This window comes from Oncorhynchus tshawytscha, unplaced genomic scaffold (genome assembly GCF_018296145.1).
Source record: "Oncorhynchus tshawytscha isolate Ot180627B unplaced genomic scaffold, Otsh_v2.0 Un_contig_219_pilon_pilon, whole genome shotgun sequence".
In the NCBI taxonomy this organism is placed as follows: Eukaryota; Metazoa; Chordata; class Actinopteri; order Salmoniformes; family Salmonidae; genus Oncorhynchus; species Oncorhynchus tshawytscha.
In genome coordinates, this window is record NW_024609261.1 from 13562 (window position 1) to 27500 (window position 13939).

A 13939-nucleotide genomic window follows, 5' to 3' on the forward strand; every position below is an offset into this window, starting at 1 on the left:
CAGTGTGTTAGCATTTGAACAAAGTGCTGTAAATCCACAGTGTTGTGCAGGTTGTAGTTAAAGTCATGGGATAAGTGTGTAGAGTTTTGAAAACTGTGTTCAAGCAATGAAAAACGAACTAGAGTTTGGTCCACATGAACTGCTGCTGTGCAGACTGTAGTTAGAGTTTTGCACATGTGACTCCAGTTGTGTCCACTGTCGTTTAGCAATCGAAAAAAACTGTAATACACAATAAGTACATTTGTCAGAATACTTATGACTTCTTCAAATAGTAGGTGATTTTAATATGATTTGACTCTTTGCAGGCTGTCACGCTGTCTAGTCACAGAGGAAGGCTGTGCTTCTCTGGTCTCAGCTCTGAGGTCAAACCCCTCACACCTGAGAGAGCTGGACCTGAGCTACAATCACCCAGGAGACTCAGGAGTCAAACTGCTCTCTGCTGTACTGGAGGATCCACACTGCAGACTGGAGAAACTCAAGTATGTAGAGGGTTTATGTCAATGTTCATATCAGACATGTTTGACTTATCAGGCTAGTTAAGACAAACATTCTGACCACCACTTGGACAAAGTTATATCCTGACTGTGTGTGTGTGTGTGTGTGTGTGTGTGTGTGTGTGTGTGTGTATGTGGTGTGTGTATCCCTCAATGACTGTCTGTTCTTCTGCTTACCGCTACAGTGTGGAACATGGTGGAGAGTACACAATGAAACCTGGGCTTAGAAAATGTGAGTGTTGACTGCTGTGAAGAATATGACTAAGAATAAGTCTTAATTCAAGTTAAGTCAAAGTCAAAGACCACCATCATTACTGACTTGGTCATATTAAATATCAGCTGTAGTTCTACAGAAGCAGAAATCAGGGACACCAAAGTTTACAAAGAGTTGCTTTGGCAGTGTGTGTGTGTGTGTGTGTGTGTGTGTGTGTGTGTGTGTGTGTTTTTGTGTGTGTGTGTGTGTGTGTGTGTGTGTGTGTGTGTGTGTGTGTGTGTCTGTGTGTGTGTGTGTGTGTGTGTGTGTGTGTGAAATTAATGGGAATAAGTGTGTTTTATATTACCATACAGTATAACATATGATCATTCAACAAGTCTCAAGTTACCTTAACTTCTCCTTTTGATACCTAGAAACATCTACATTAAATGAATTAGTGAAAAGTGAGTTAACATTCTAATGTGAATGATGATGATTTCTAATATTGTGTCTGGTTTCATCCATCAGATGTCTGTGATCTCACATTGGACCCAAACACAGTATACCGACTCCTCTCTCTGTCTGAGGAGAACAGAAAAGTGACACTGAGGTCAGAGGAGCAGCCGTATCCTGATGACCCAGAGAGATTTGAGAACTATGAACAGGTGCTGTGTAGAGAGGGTCTGACTGGGCGCTGTTACTGGGAGGTAGAGTGGAGTGGGAGAAGGGTTGATATAGGAGTGACATATAAAGGAATCAGCAGGAAAGGAAGGGCTAATGACTTTTGTCTTGGATACAATGACACGTCCTGGACTCTTTTCTGCTATGACAACAGTTACATTGCCATTCACAATAATAATCCCATTGCCATAGACGTCCGCCCCTCCAGCTTCCACAGAGTAGGAGTGTATCTGGACTGGCCAGCCGGCACTTTGTCCTTCTACAGAGTCTCCTCTGACACACTGACCCACCTGTACACATTCACCACCACATTCACTGAGCCCCTCTATCCAGGGTTTAGGGTTTGGTATGAAGACTCCTCAGTGTCCCTGTGTCAAAAACAACATGATGTTTCACTCTAATCAGGGTCATGTTTCGTAAGACACACTGGAGCAGCAATGTAGAATATCTCTCTAGTGTGTAAACCTCTCTATCCAGGGTGTTTGGTATGAATATCTCTCTAGTGTGTAAATCTGGTATGAATATCTCTCTAGTGTGTAAACCTCTCTATCCAGGGTGTTTGGTATGAATATCTCTCTAGTGTGTAAACCTCTCTATCCAGGGTGTTTGGTATGAATACTCTAGTGTGTCTCTATCCAGGGTGTTTGGTATGAATATCTCTCTAGTGTGTAAACCTCTCTATCCAGGGTGTTTGGTATGAATATCTCTCTAGTGTGTAAACCTCTCTATCCAGGGTGTTTGGTATGAATATCTCTCTAGTGTGTAAACCTCTCTATCCAGGGTGTTTGGTATGAATATCTCTCTAGTGTGTAAACCTCTCTATCCAGGGTGTTTGGAATATCTCTCTATGAATATCAGGGTGTTTCTCTAGTGTGTAAACCTCTCTATCCAGGGTGTTTGGTATGAATATCTCTCTAGTGTGTAAACCTCTCTATCCAGGGTGTTTGGTATGAATATCTTTCTAGAGTGTTAACCTCTCTATCCAGGGTGTTTGGTATGAATATCTCTCTAGTGTGTAAACCTCTCTATCCAGGGTGTTTGGTATGAAAAATGTGTAGTTGCATTACTTTAAATGATAGGTGTGTACAATCGTGTTACTCTGGTTGCATAAATTGTTGTTTTCACATAAATCCGTACGTAATTCACCACGGCTGTCCACATCTCGTGTTACTCTGGTTGTGTAAATGGCTGTTTTCACATAACTCTGTACCTAATTCACCACGGCTGTGCACATCTTGTCTGTTCCGAACAAAGTCTCTCCTCATCCTCTATTCTAAGAACCAACAGTTCTTGGGTCTCGTAAGAGAACACAGAGGATTCTGACTAGTTGGCCACCTCATCCACTAGATATGTGTTGGTTCGACACATTGAGTCAGTTGTGGTGGAACCAGCCATGACTAAGCATTAATAGGTTTACTATATGAGACCTCTGTTGGTTTCTGTATGTCAGAGCTCTTGGCCCAACACTCAAGAGTGTGGGGTCGACCAGCCTCATTATTGCAGGGCTCTCAACGAATCACTTATGGGTGCAGTGATTCAGGGCAGGTGGAGCTGTTATGAGCCCCAAATCTTTACCAACATAAATCAAATCCCACCCAAAAATGGTGGCTTGCTTGTTTTGCATGTTATTTTGGCATTAATATGTGACACATATCAGTTTGCAAACAATGTAATTTTTTATAATATATGTATCATTGAATTAATAAAGCTCTATAGAAACATGGTTGCTTGTTTGATTTCTTGAGTAAGGCAACTCACAAAAAGCAGGTGTTTCAGCCCAGCTCAGTGCTTTTTAGTGGTGGTGGGGCAAGCCAGCAGAAAATACAAGCGTTGCGCCTTGATTGACTCAGTGTTCTGTCACCCATTGGTGAAACTACGTCACCTCCAAGTCTAAGGGGAGACCTCGAGAATTCTAGCCCCTTGGGTGTTGCCATAGAGTTACATTAGAAATGCCCATCCAAGAAGGCTCAAAGTCATTGGCCACAGATAAAATGACGTCAAATCACATATGTACAGTAGCTTTGTTTGGACTGATCATGTCAACATCATACCTTCAGAATCTTAGCTAGCAAGCTAGACAGTCATCATCATGAATCAAGTCAAAATCTACTGGCAAATCATATGATGAGAAATAATAGACAAAACATATCGGTGCCCATCGGCCATTGGACATAAACACAACGAGTTGGAAATAGCAAATTTAACAACTGTTTTCTATGCTGCTGCATAAATATTGTAATATGCCAGGGAGATATGTATACCGTAGCTAAGAAAGTAATACTAAGTGTATGTTGTGTAGTAAGATGTTAGTAGCCCATGTGCCTCACCCTAATAATTCAGTCTTTTTACCCCTCTTAATTTCACCTACTGTTCTGACTTGGTGGTGCACATGTAGCATATAATCTGTTTTAGAGAAATGTAATCATTGAATATTGTAAGAGCTTTCATTGTCTGCTTATATGCCCCCGTTATTTATCCTACTGTTCTGACTTGGTGTGCAGGGAGAACACTGTAAGAACGGCCCACATTGTGAATTCTGTCGCTGTACATTTAAAAATGCAAAACAAATAATTATAGTGACTACGTCCGTCCTAGCTCGCTCATTAATGTCTTAAGCAAAATGACAGATTGCCTCTTATCCGCTTGTGGTCCCCTTATGCCATAGATTGTACATCTCAATTGTCATTAGAAACCACATTTGTTTAAGCCATATCAGATATGTTTTTTTTAAAGGCAGTAAATGAGGCTGAATGACCTGTTTCGCTGCCAGACAAGACTCCGCTGATAGCCAGGTGTAGCAGTGGTAAGGTGTTGGGACTCTGCTGATAGCCAGGTGTAGCAGTGGTAAGGTGTTGGGACTCTGCTGATAACCAGGTGTAGCAGTGGTAAGGTGTTGGGACTCTGCTGATAACCAGGTGTAGCAGTGGTAAGGTGTTGGGACTCTGCTGATAACCAGGTGTAGCAGTGGTAAGGTGTTGGGACTCTGCTGATAACCAGGTGTAGCAGTGGTAAGGTGTTGGGACTCTGCTGATTCAGGTGTAGCAGTGGTAAGGTGTTGGGACTCTGCTGATAACCAGGTGTAGCAGTGGTAAGGTGTTGGGACTCTGCTGATAACCAGGTGTAGCAGTGGTAAGGTGTTGGGATTCTGCTGATAGTCAGGTTAGCAGTGGTAACATGTTGGGACATCTGTTCAGTGGTAAGGTGTTGGGACTCTTTATCCAGGTTAGCAGTGGAGGTGATGGGACTCTGCTGAAATTAACCATTTATAGCAGTGGTAAAATATTGGGACACCTGCTGATAACCAGGTCAGTGGAGGCCAACCCTAACCAGGAGAGCAGTGGATGTTCTTGCTGATAGCCCAGGTTTAGCAGTGGACAGATGGGACTCTGCCCAAATGACAAAGTATTAAATGTTTATCTGCTGATAACCAGGTGTAGCAGTCTGTGGACTGCTGATAACCAGGTGAGCAGTGGTAAGGTGTCAGGTCCCCACTGCCATCAACCATTAGCAGTGGTAAGGTGTTGGGACTTCTGCGTGATAACCAGGTGTAGCAGTGGTAAGGTGTTGGGACTCTGCTGATAACAGGTGTAGCAGTGGTAAGGTGTTGGGACTCTGCTGATACCAGGTGTAGCAGTGGTAAGGTGTTGGGATTTCCTGATGCCAGAGCAGTGGTAAGGTGTTCCTGATTCCTGCACCTCCCTCTGTTTCCATGTAACATCATTCGATTTTTCTTGAAGGATGGATGATTTTTTGAAATTAATATTTATAACAAGAAAATATTCAAACACCTGGGAAACAGGTCTGATTTCCTGGAGAGCAGGATGTTCTTCCAGCCCTGTTTTAGACACTTCGCCCAAATGACAAAATATTAAATGATGTTACCTGAAAGCAGTCTGTGGACAAGCAGACTGAACTCTGCCATGGTAATATGATGATTTCCTGTGCAGAGCCTTTGGTGTCTGAGTGGTCGTGGTGACACTTCCTGGTACGTGTCTGATTTCCTGTGCAGAGGTCGTGGTGACACTTCCTGGTACGTGTCTGACACTTCCTGGTACGTGTCTGATTTCCTGTGCAGAGCCTTGGTGTAGTGGTGACACTTCCTGGTACGTGTCTGATTTCCTGTGCAGAGCCTTGGTGTAGTGGTGACACTTCCTGGTACATGTCTGATTTCCTGTGCAGAGCCTTGGTGTAGTGGTGACACTTCCTGGTACATGTCTGATTTCCTGTGCAGAGCCTTGGTGTAGTGGTGACACTTCCTGGTACGTGTCTGATTTCCTGTGCAGAGCCTTGGTGTAGTGGAGACACTTCCTGGTACGTGTCTGATTTCCTGTGCAGAGCCTTGGTGTAGTGGAGACACTTCCTGGTACGTCTCATACAACTTTCCACCTGAGAACAGAGATCCATCCCTGCTTCCAACCTCCCCACTGTTTCTAGCATTTGTCCGTCTCCCATCTCATTACTGTCTGAATAAAGTGTCAAAAACACCTCAAAAGTATGTCTCATAAATACTAGCAAACTTTACATTTCATCCCCACAAAATCTCACAGTAACAATTGAATTATGAGTGTTCATTTAATGTTCAAAGCACCCTGAATACACCTAATTTTCCACTCTGGTGATTGGCCTAAACCGTGTAAAAAAATAGTTAGAATTACAGGAAATGAGCTTTAAACCAGTAAAAGACACCCAGTCCTCTGTCTAGGGATTGTGCCAGAGGGGCACTGAAATTCACTCTGAACCTTTATTTAAAATGTACAGCCCTACTGGTTAATATAATGTACAATAATCTGTGGTTCACTTCACGTAACAGGGTTGACCTTAAAATTAGGGAAATGTTGTTTTTTTACATTAATATTAATTATTTCCTTCCAATCAGCACATTTATCTGACTTCTAATGTTGCCAAGAAATGTGAGCCATAACTTCAACAGCCATTATGTAACTGCAAAGTAGGCTACAAACTGACCTTCACATTCATGATATGAGCAGATCACAGGTGATGTTCCACAACATTAGTCCCTTGTGGGGAGTGAAACTTGTGATTTCACCTAATTTTAACATTATGTCATGAAGTGTTGATGTTCAGTTTAATAAACATGTTTTCCATCTCAAGAGGTTAAATAAATGTCTATGGTGCCTATTAAATGACAAATAAATTAACATGGTTGACCATAACAGAGTTGACCATAACAGGGTTGACCATAACAGAGTTGACCATAACAGGGTTGACCATAACAAAGTTGACCATAACAGGGTTCACCATAACAGAGTTGACCATAACAGGGTTGACCATAACAGAGTTGACCATAACAGGGTTGACCATAACAGAGTTGACCATAACAGGGTTGACCATAACATAGTTGACCATAACAGGGTTGACCATAACAGGGTTGACCATAACAGGGTTGACCATAACAGGGTTGACCATAACAGGGTTGACCATAACAGGGTTGACCATAACAGAGTTGACCATAACAGGGTTGACCATAACAGGGTTGACCATAACAGGGTTGACCATAACAGGGTTGACCATAACAGGGTTGACCATAACAGGGTTGACCATAACAGGGTTGACCATAATATAGTTGACCATAACAGGGTTGACCATAACAGGGTTGACCATAACAGGGTTGACCATAACAGGGTTGACCATAACAGGGTTGACCATAACAGGGTTGACCATAACAGGGTTGACCATAACAGGGTTGACCATAACAGGGTTGACCATAACATAGTTGACCATAACAGGGTTGACCATAACAGGGTTGACCATAACAGGGTTGACCATAACATGGTTGGGTTGACCATAACAGGGTTGACCATAACATGGTTGACCATAACAGGGTTGACCATAACAGGGTTGACCATAACAGACCAGGGTTGACCATAACAGGGTTGACTATAACAGGGTTGACCATAACAGGGTTGACCATAACAGGGTTGACCATAACAGGGTTGACCATAACAACAGGGTTGACCCCATAACAGGGTTGACCATAACAGGGTTGACCATAACAGGGTTGACCATAACAGGGTTGACCACAACAGGGTTGACTATAACAGGGTTGACCATAACAGGGTTGACCATAACATGGTTTACCATAACAGGGTTGACCATAACAGGGTTGACAATTACACCATAACAGGGTTGACCATAACAGGGTTGACTATAACAGGGTTGACCATAACATACTTGACCATATCAGGGTTGACCATAACAGGGTTGACCATAACATGGTTGACTATAACATGGTTGAGTATAACAGGGTTGACCATAACAGGGTTGACTATAACACCATAACAGGGTTGACCATAACATGGTTGACCATAACAGACTTGACCATAACAGGATTGACCATAACAGGGTTGACCATAACACCATAACAGGGTTGACCATAACATGGTTGACCATAACAGGGTCGACCATAACACCATAACAGGGTTGACCATAACATGGTTGACCATAACAGGGTTGACCATAGCAGGGTTGACCGTAGCAGGGTTGACCGTAACAGGTTTGACCGTAACAGGGTTGACCGTAACAGGTTTGACCGTAACAGGTTTGACCATAACATGGTTGACCATAACAGACTTGACCATAACAGGGTTGACCATAACAGGGTCGACCATAACATGGTCGACCATAACAGGGTTGACCATAACAGGGTTAACAGGGTTGACCATAACAGGGTTGACCATAACAGGGGTTGACCATAATAGGCTTGACCACCATAACAGGGTTGACCATAACAGGGTTGACCATACACAGGGTTGACCATAACAAGGTTGACTACAACACGGTTGACTACAACAGGGTTGACCACAACAGGGCTGACCTTAACAGGGTTGACCATAACAGGGTTGACTACAACAGGGTTGACCATAACAGGGTTGACCATAACAGGGTTGACCATAACAGGGTTGACCGTAACAGGGTTGACCGTAACAGGGTTGACCATAACAGGGTTGACCATAACAGGGTTGACCATAACAGGGTTGACCGTACCAGGGTTGACCATAACAGGGTCGACCGTAACAGGGTTGACCGTAACAGGGTTGACCATAACAAGGTTGACCATAACAGAGTTGACGATGTTACATCAGCCATAAATCCTGACACCGTGGACGCGTCATTATGCCCAGAAAAACGTAAAAATGGTTCCAATGGTTTTTACAACAATTCATTTTTCACACTATGAATTTGACCTACAATTAGAGTTAGTTGTTTGTTTTGTGTTTTGCTTACCTTACATTTTGATAGTCGTGTCATTCTCTCTCGGACAAGGTGAGTTTTATCAATACATTCAATTTACCTTAAAAAATGTGCGATGATAATTATTGATAAAAGTTTCCTTGTCGGAGAGAGTTTGTGCAGTTATCAAAACATCACGCCAGGGTAAGACAACATGAATCACAGACCTCATAAGTAGCTCTAAAATCCCAGATGGAAAAATGAATGGTGAAAAAACAATCGAAACCATTTCCTGGTTTTATTACTCAACTTTGTTGTTGTTGTTCTTCTTCTTCAACTACTACTACTACTACGACCACTACTATGACTACTACTGCTATTACTACTACTACTACTAATCACTACTACACGAAAAACTAAAACTGGTGCTGGTTACTACTACTACTACTACGACCTGTGAATTTGACTATTACTGCTGTTACTACTTTTACTGCTATTACTTGCTACATTTTACTACTACTACTTCTCTCTGGACTGCTGAGTTTTATCAATACATTCAATTTACCTTAAAATGTACTATGATAATTATTGATGCCTTGTCGGAGAGAGAGTTTGTGCTGCAGGGTAAGACAACATGAAACACAGACCTCATAAGTAGCTCTAAAGTCCCAGATGGACTGCTGAATGGTGAAAAACAATCTAACCATTTCCTGGTTGCTTACTCAACTACTGCTGCTACTGCTACTGCCACTGCCACTACTACTACTACTACTGCTACTACCACTACTACTACTACTACCACTCACTACTACTACTACTACTACTACTACTACTACTACCACTACCACTACTACTACTACTACTACACCACTACTACTACTACTACTACTACTACTACTACTACTACCACCTACTACTACTACTACTACCACCACTACTGCCACTACTACTACTACTACTACTACTACTACTACCACTGCCACCACTACTGCACTGCTGCTCTGCTGCACTGCCACTGCACTACTACACTACCACTACTGCTGCTACCAAGCTGCCACTGCCACTGCTACTGCTACCACTACTGCTGCTGCTACTCTACTGCACCACTACTACTACTACTACTACGACCACTACTACTACTACTACAACTACCACTACGACCACTACTACTACCACTACTACTACTACCACTACGACCACTACCACTACGACCACTACTACTACCACTACTACGACCACTACTACCATTACTACCACTACGACCACTACTGCTGCTACTACTACTACTACTACTACGACCACTACTACTACTACTACTACTACTACTACTACTACGACCACTACTACTACTACGACCACTACTACTACTACTACCACTACGACCACTACTACTACTGACCACTACTACTACTACTACTACGACCACTACTACTACCACTACTACCACTACTACTACTACTACTACTACTACTACTACTACCACTACTACCACTACTACTACCACTACCACTACCACTACTACTAATACTACTACAACTGCTTCTTCTTCTTTGGTGGGGTTTAACAGCAGATGGTGTCCAACGTTATTGTGCAGTACCACCACCTACTGTACTGGAGTGTGGGCCAGAAACAGGGAGAAACTAAATCCTACCTGCCAGCCCAGTTGATCTTCAACCCAAGCACCACAGGCTGATAGGGATTTCTCTCATCAGACTGAAACTTTACCAGTTGAAAGTTTACATCAATACAATATATTTTTGTATGTCAAGTTTTCTTTATTGTAAAATGTAAATATGAAAATGAGGCAAAACCACCTTAAATATACGCTGATTTACATATTATGAGAATTAGTTTTACAACACATGGGGCTGCAGGGTAGCCTAGTGGTTAGAGCAGGAAGGTTTTACAACACATGGGGTGGCAGGGTAGCCTAGTGGTTAGAGCTGGAAGGTTTTTCAACACATGGGGCGGCAGGGTAGCCTAGTGGTTAGAGCCTGAAGGTTTTACAACACATGGGGCGGCAGGGTAGCCTAGTGGTTAGAGCCGGAAAGGTTTTACAACACATGGGACAGCAGGGTAGCCTAGTGGTTAGAGCAGGAAGGTTCTTCAACACATGGGGCAGCAGGGTAGCCTAGTGGTTAGAGCAGGAAGGTTTTTCAACACATGGGGCAGCAGGGTAGCCTAGTGGTTAGAGCCGGGAAGGTTTTTCAACACATGGGGTGGCAGGGTAGCCTAGTGGTTAGAGCCTGAAGGTTTTACAACACATGGGGTGGCAGGGTAGAGTGGCAGCTCAAAGGTTTTTCAAGGTTTTAGTGGTTAGAGCCCTGAGTGGTTAGGCCGGAAGGTTTTACAACACATGGGGTGGCAGGGTAGCCTAGTGGTTAGAGCAGGAAGGTTTTTCAACACATGGGGTGGCAGGGTAGCCTAGTGGTTAGAGCCGGAAGGTTTTTCAACACATGGGGTGGCAGGGTAGCCTAGTGGTTAGAGCCGGAAGGTTTTCAACACATGGGGTGGCAGGGTAGCCTAGTGGTTAGAGCCGGAAGGTTTTACAACACATGGGGTGGCAGGGTAGCCTAGTGGTTAGAGCAGGAAGGTTTTCAACACATGGGGCGGCAGGGTAGCCTAGTGGTTAGAGCCGGAAGGTTTTTCAACACATGGGGTGGCAGGGTAGCCTAGTGGTTAGAGCCGGAAGGTTTTCAACACATGGGGCGGCAGGGTAGCCTAGTGGTTAGAGCCGGAAGGTTTTTACTACAACACATGGGGTGGCAGGGTAGCCTAGTGGTTAGAGCCGGAAGGTTTTTCAACACATGGGGCGGCAGGGTAGCCTAGTGGTTAGAGCCGGAAGGTTTTACAACACATGGGGTGGCAGGGTAGCCTAGTGGTTAGAGCCGGAAGGTTTTTCAACACATGGGGTGGCAGGGTAGCCTAGTGGTTAGAGCCGGAAGGTTTTACAACACATGGGGTGGCAGGGGTAGCCTAGTGGTTAGAGCAGGAAGGTTTTACAACACATGGGGGGCAGGGTAGCCTAGTGGTTAGAGCAGGAAGGTTTTACAACACATGGGGTGGCAGGGTGGTTAGAGCCTAGTGGTTAGAGCGGAAGGTTTTTCAACACATGGGGCAGCAGGGTAGCCTAGTGGTTAGAGCAGGAAGGTTTTACAACACATGGGGCAGCAGGGTAGCCTATGGTTAGAGCCGGAAGGTTTTCAACACATGGGGCAGCAGGGTAGCCTAGTGGTTAGAGCAGGAAGGTTTTACAACACATGGGGCCAGGGTAGCCTAGTGGTTAGAGCCGGAAGGTTTTACAACACATGGGGTGGCAGGGTAGCCTAGTGGTTAGAGCCGGAAGGTTTTCAACACATGGGGTGGCAGGGTAGCCTAGTGGTTAGAGCAGGAAGGTTTTTCAACACATGGGGTGGCAGGGTAGCCTAGTGGTTAGAGCGGAAGGTTTTACAACACATGGGGCAGCAGGGTAGCCTAGTGGTTAGAGCAGGAAGGTTTTACAACACATGGGGCAGCAGGGTAGCCTAGTGGTTAGAGCAGGAAGGTTTTACAACACATGGGGCAGCAGGGTAGCCTAGTGGTTAGAGCAGGAAGGTTTTACAACACATGGGGCAGCAGGGTAGCCTAGTGGTTAGAGCAGGAAGGTTTTACAACACATGGGGTGGCAGGGTATGGGTTAGAGTGGGTTTTACAACACATGGGTGGCAGGGTAGCCTAGTGGTTAGAGCAGGAAGGTTTTTCAACACATGGGGCAGCAGGGTAGCCTAGTGGTTAGAGCAGGAAGGTTTTACAACACATGGGGCAGCAGGGTAGCCTAGTGGTTAGAGCCGGAAGGTTTTACAACACATGGGGTGGCAGGGTAGCCTAGTGGTTAGAGCAGGAAGGTTTTACAACACATGGGGCAGCAGGGTAGCCTAGTGGTTAGAGCCAGGAAGGTTTTACAACACATGGGGCAGCAGGGTAGCCTAGTGGTTAGAGCAGGAAGGTTTTACAACACATGGGGCAGCAGGGTAGCCTAGTGGTTAGAGCCGGAAGGTTTTACAACACATGGGGCGGCAGGGACCTCTGACCTGACATCCATTCCCTGCTGGATCGTTAGCATCAACATATTGGGCCCACGAACCACCTCCATTTATAGAGTTTGTTTTTTTTTGTTTTATTGTTTTGTACGTCTTGCTTGCCTTTAAACGTACCGCCGTTTGTTTTGGTCTACCGCCATTCACGCCGGAACCCATACCCAATCCATGTTCCTTCTCGTGCGCCAGTGTGTTGTTATCCATTGATCATGCCTATCCACTCCCATTCAACCCACCTCCCTGCCCGTTCCTCCACCCCGGAACTATCTACTCTCCACGTTCTCCTTAATTAATAAATAACCCCATCTTTCTACTCACCTTGTTCGCTGGTCTGCTTCTGGGTCCAATTCTGGTAAACCTATACCACTACTACTATACTAGTAGCTAGGAGTACTGCTAAACCTGCTACTGCAACTACTACCACTACTACTGACACACGACTACTACTACTGTTCTACTCTACTAATGACTGCTGCTGCTACTCCTACCACATAACTAGTACTGCTACTGCAGTACTACTACTACTACTACTACAATTTCAATACTACTACTACTACAACTACAGTACTACTACTACTATTTCAATACTACTACTACTACTACAGTACTACTAGTACTATTTCAATACTACTACTACTACTACAACTACAGTACTACTACTTCTACAGTACTACTACTACTATTTCAATACTACTACTACTACTAATACTACTTCTACTACTACTACAACTACACTACTACTACTACTACTACTACTACTATTATGACAGTAGTACTAATACAGTACAACTATTACTACAGTACTCATACTAGTAATACCACTGGTAGCTCATACTGAATACTGAATACCGCCTGGATAAAGGTCTTAGACTTCTTTGGCTTCAGTATTCCGGATCAGAGGACTCTGATGCTTCAGGATCAACTCTAACTTTACTCTGCATGACAATAACACATGGACCTCAGTGACCCCCATCCCTGTTTCTGAGGTTCTCCTGACAACGTGCTCAGACTGCCTCCTGACCCTGGAGAGATGGGATGAGGATGAGAAGACCTACACCTCTCTAACGCTCTACAGTAGGAGAAGGGAGCTCACTGCTACTGAACTGGATTGTCTCTTCTACTACTACTACTACTACTACTACTACTACAACTCCATTAATACTACTACAGTACTACTACTACTACTAATACTACTACCACTACAATACTACTACTACTAGTACTACCACTACTACTCCATTACTACTTCTACTAGTACTACTACTAGTACTACTACTACTCCATTGCTACTTCTACTACTACGA

The 13939-nt window shown here is 44.1% G+C and overlaps 1 protein-coding gene across 1 annotated transcript; it reads left to right on the top strand.

Annotated features, from left to right (window-relative positions):
• The first annotated feature begins 424 nt into the window (after positions 1-424).
• On the top strand, positions 425-2196 carry LOC121844504 (stonustoxin subunit beta-like). The gene is made up of 4 exons (XM_042314672.1): positions 425-479; positions 680-726; positions 1216-1853; positions 1884-2196. Exons 2-3 carry the CDS (start codon positions 705-707, stop codon positions 1767-1769), a joined length of 576 nt encoding a protein of 191 aa, XP_042170606.1. The 5' UTR covers positions 425-479; positions 680-704; the 3' UTR covers positions 1770-1853; positions 1884-2196.
• Positions 2197-13939: the final 11743 nt, after the last annotated feature.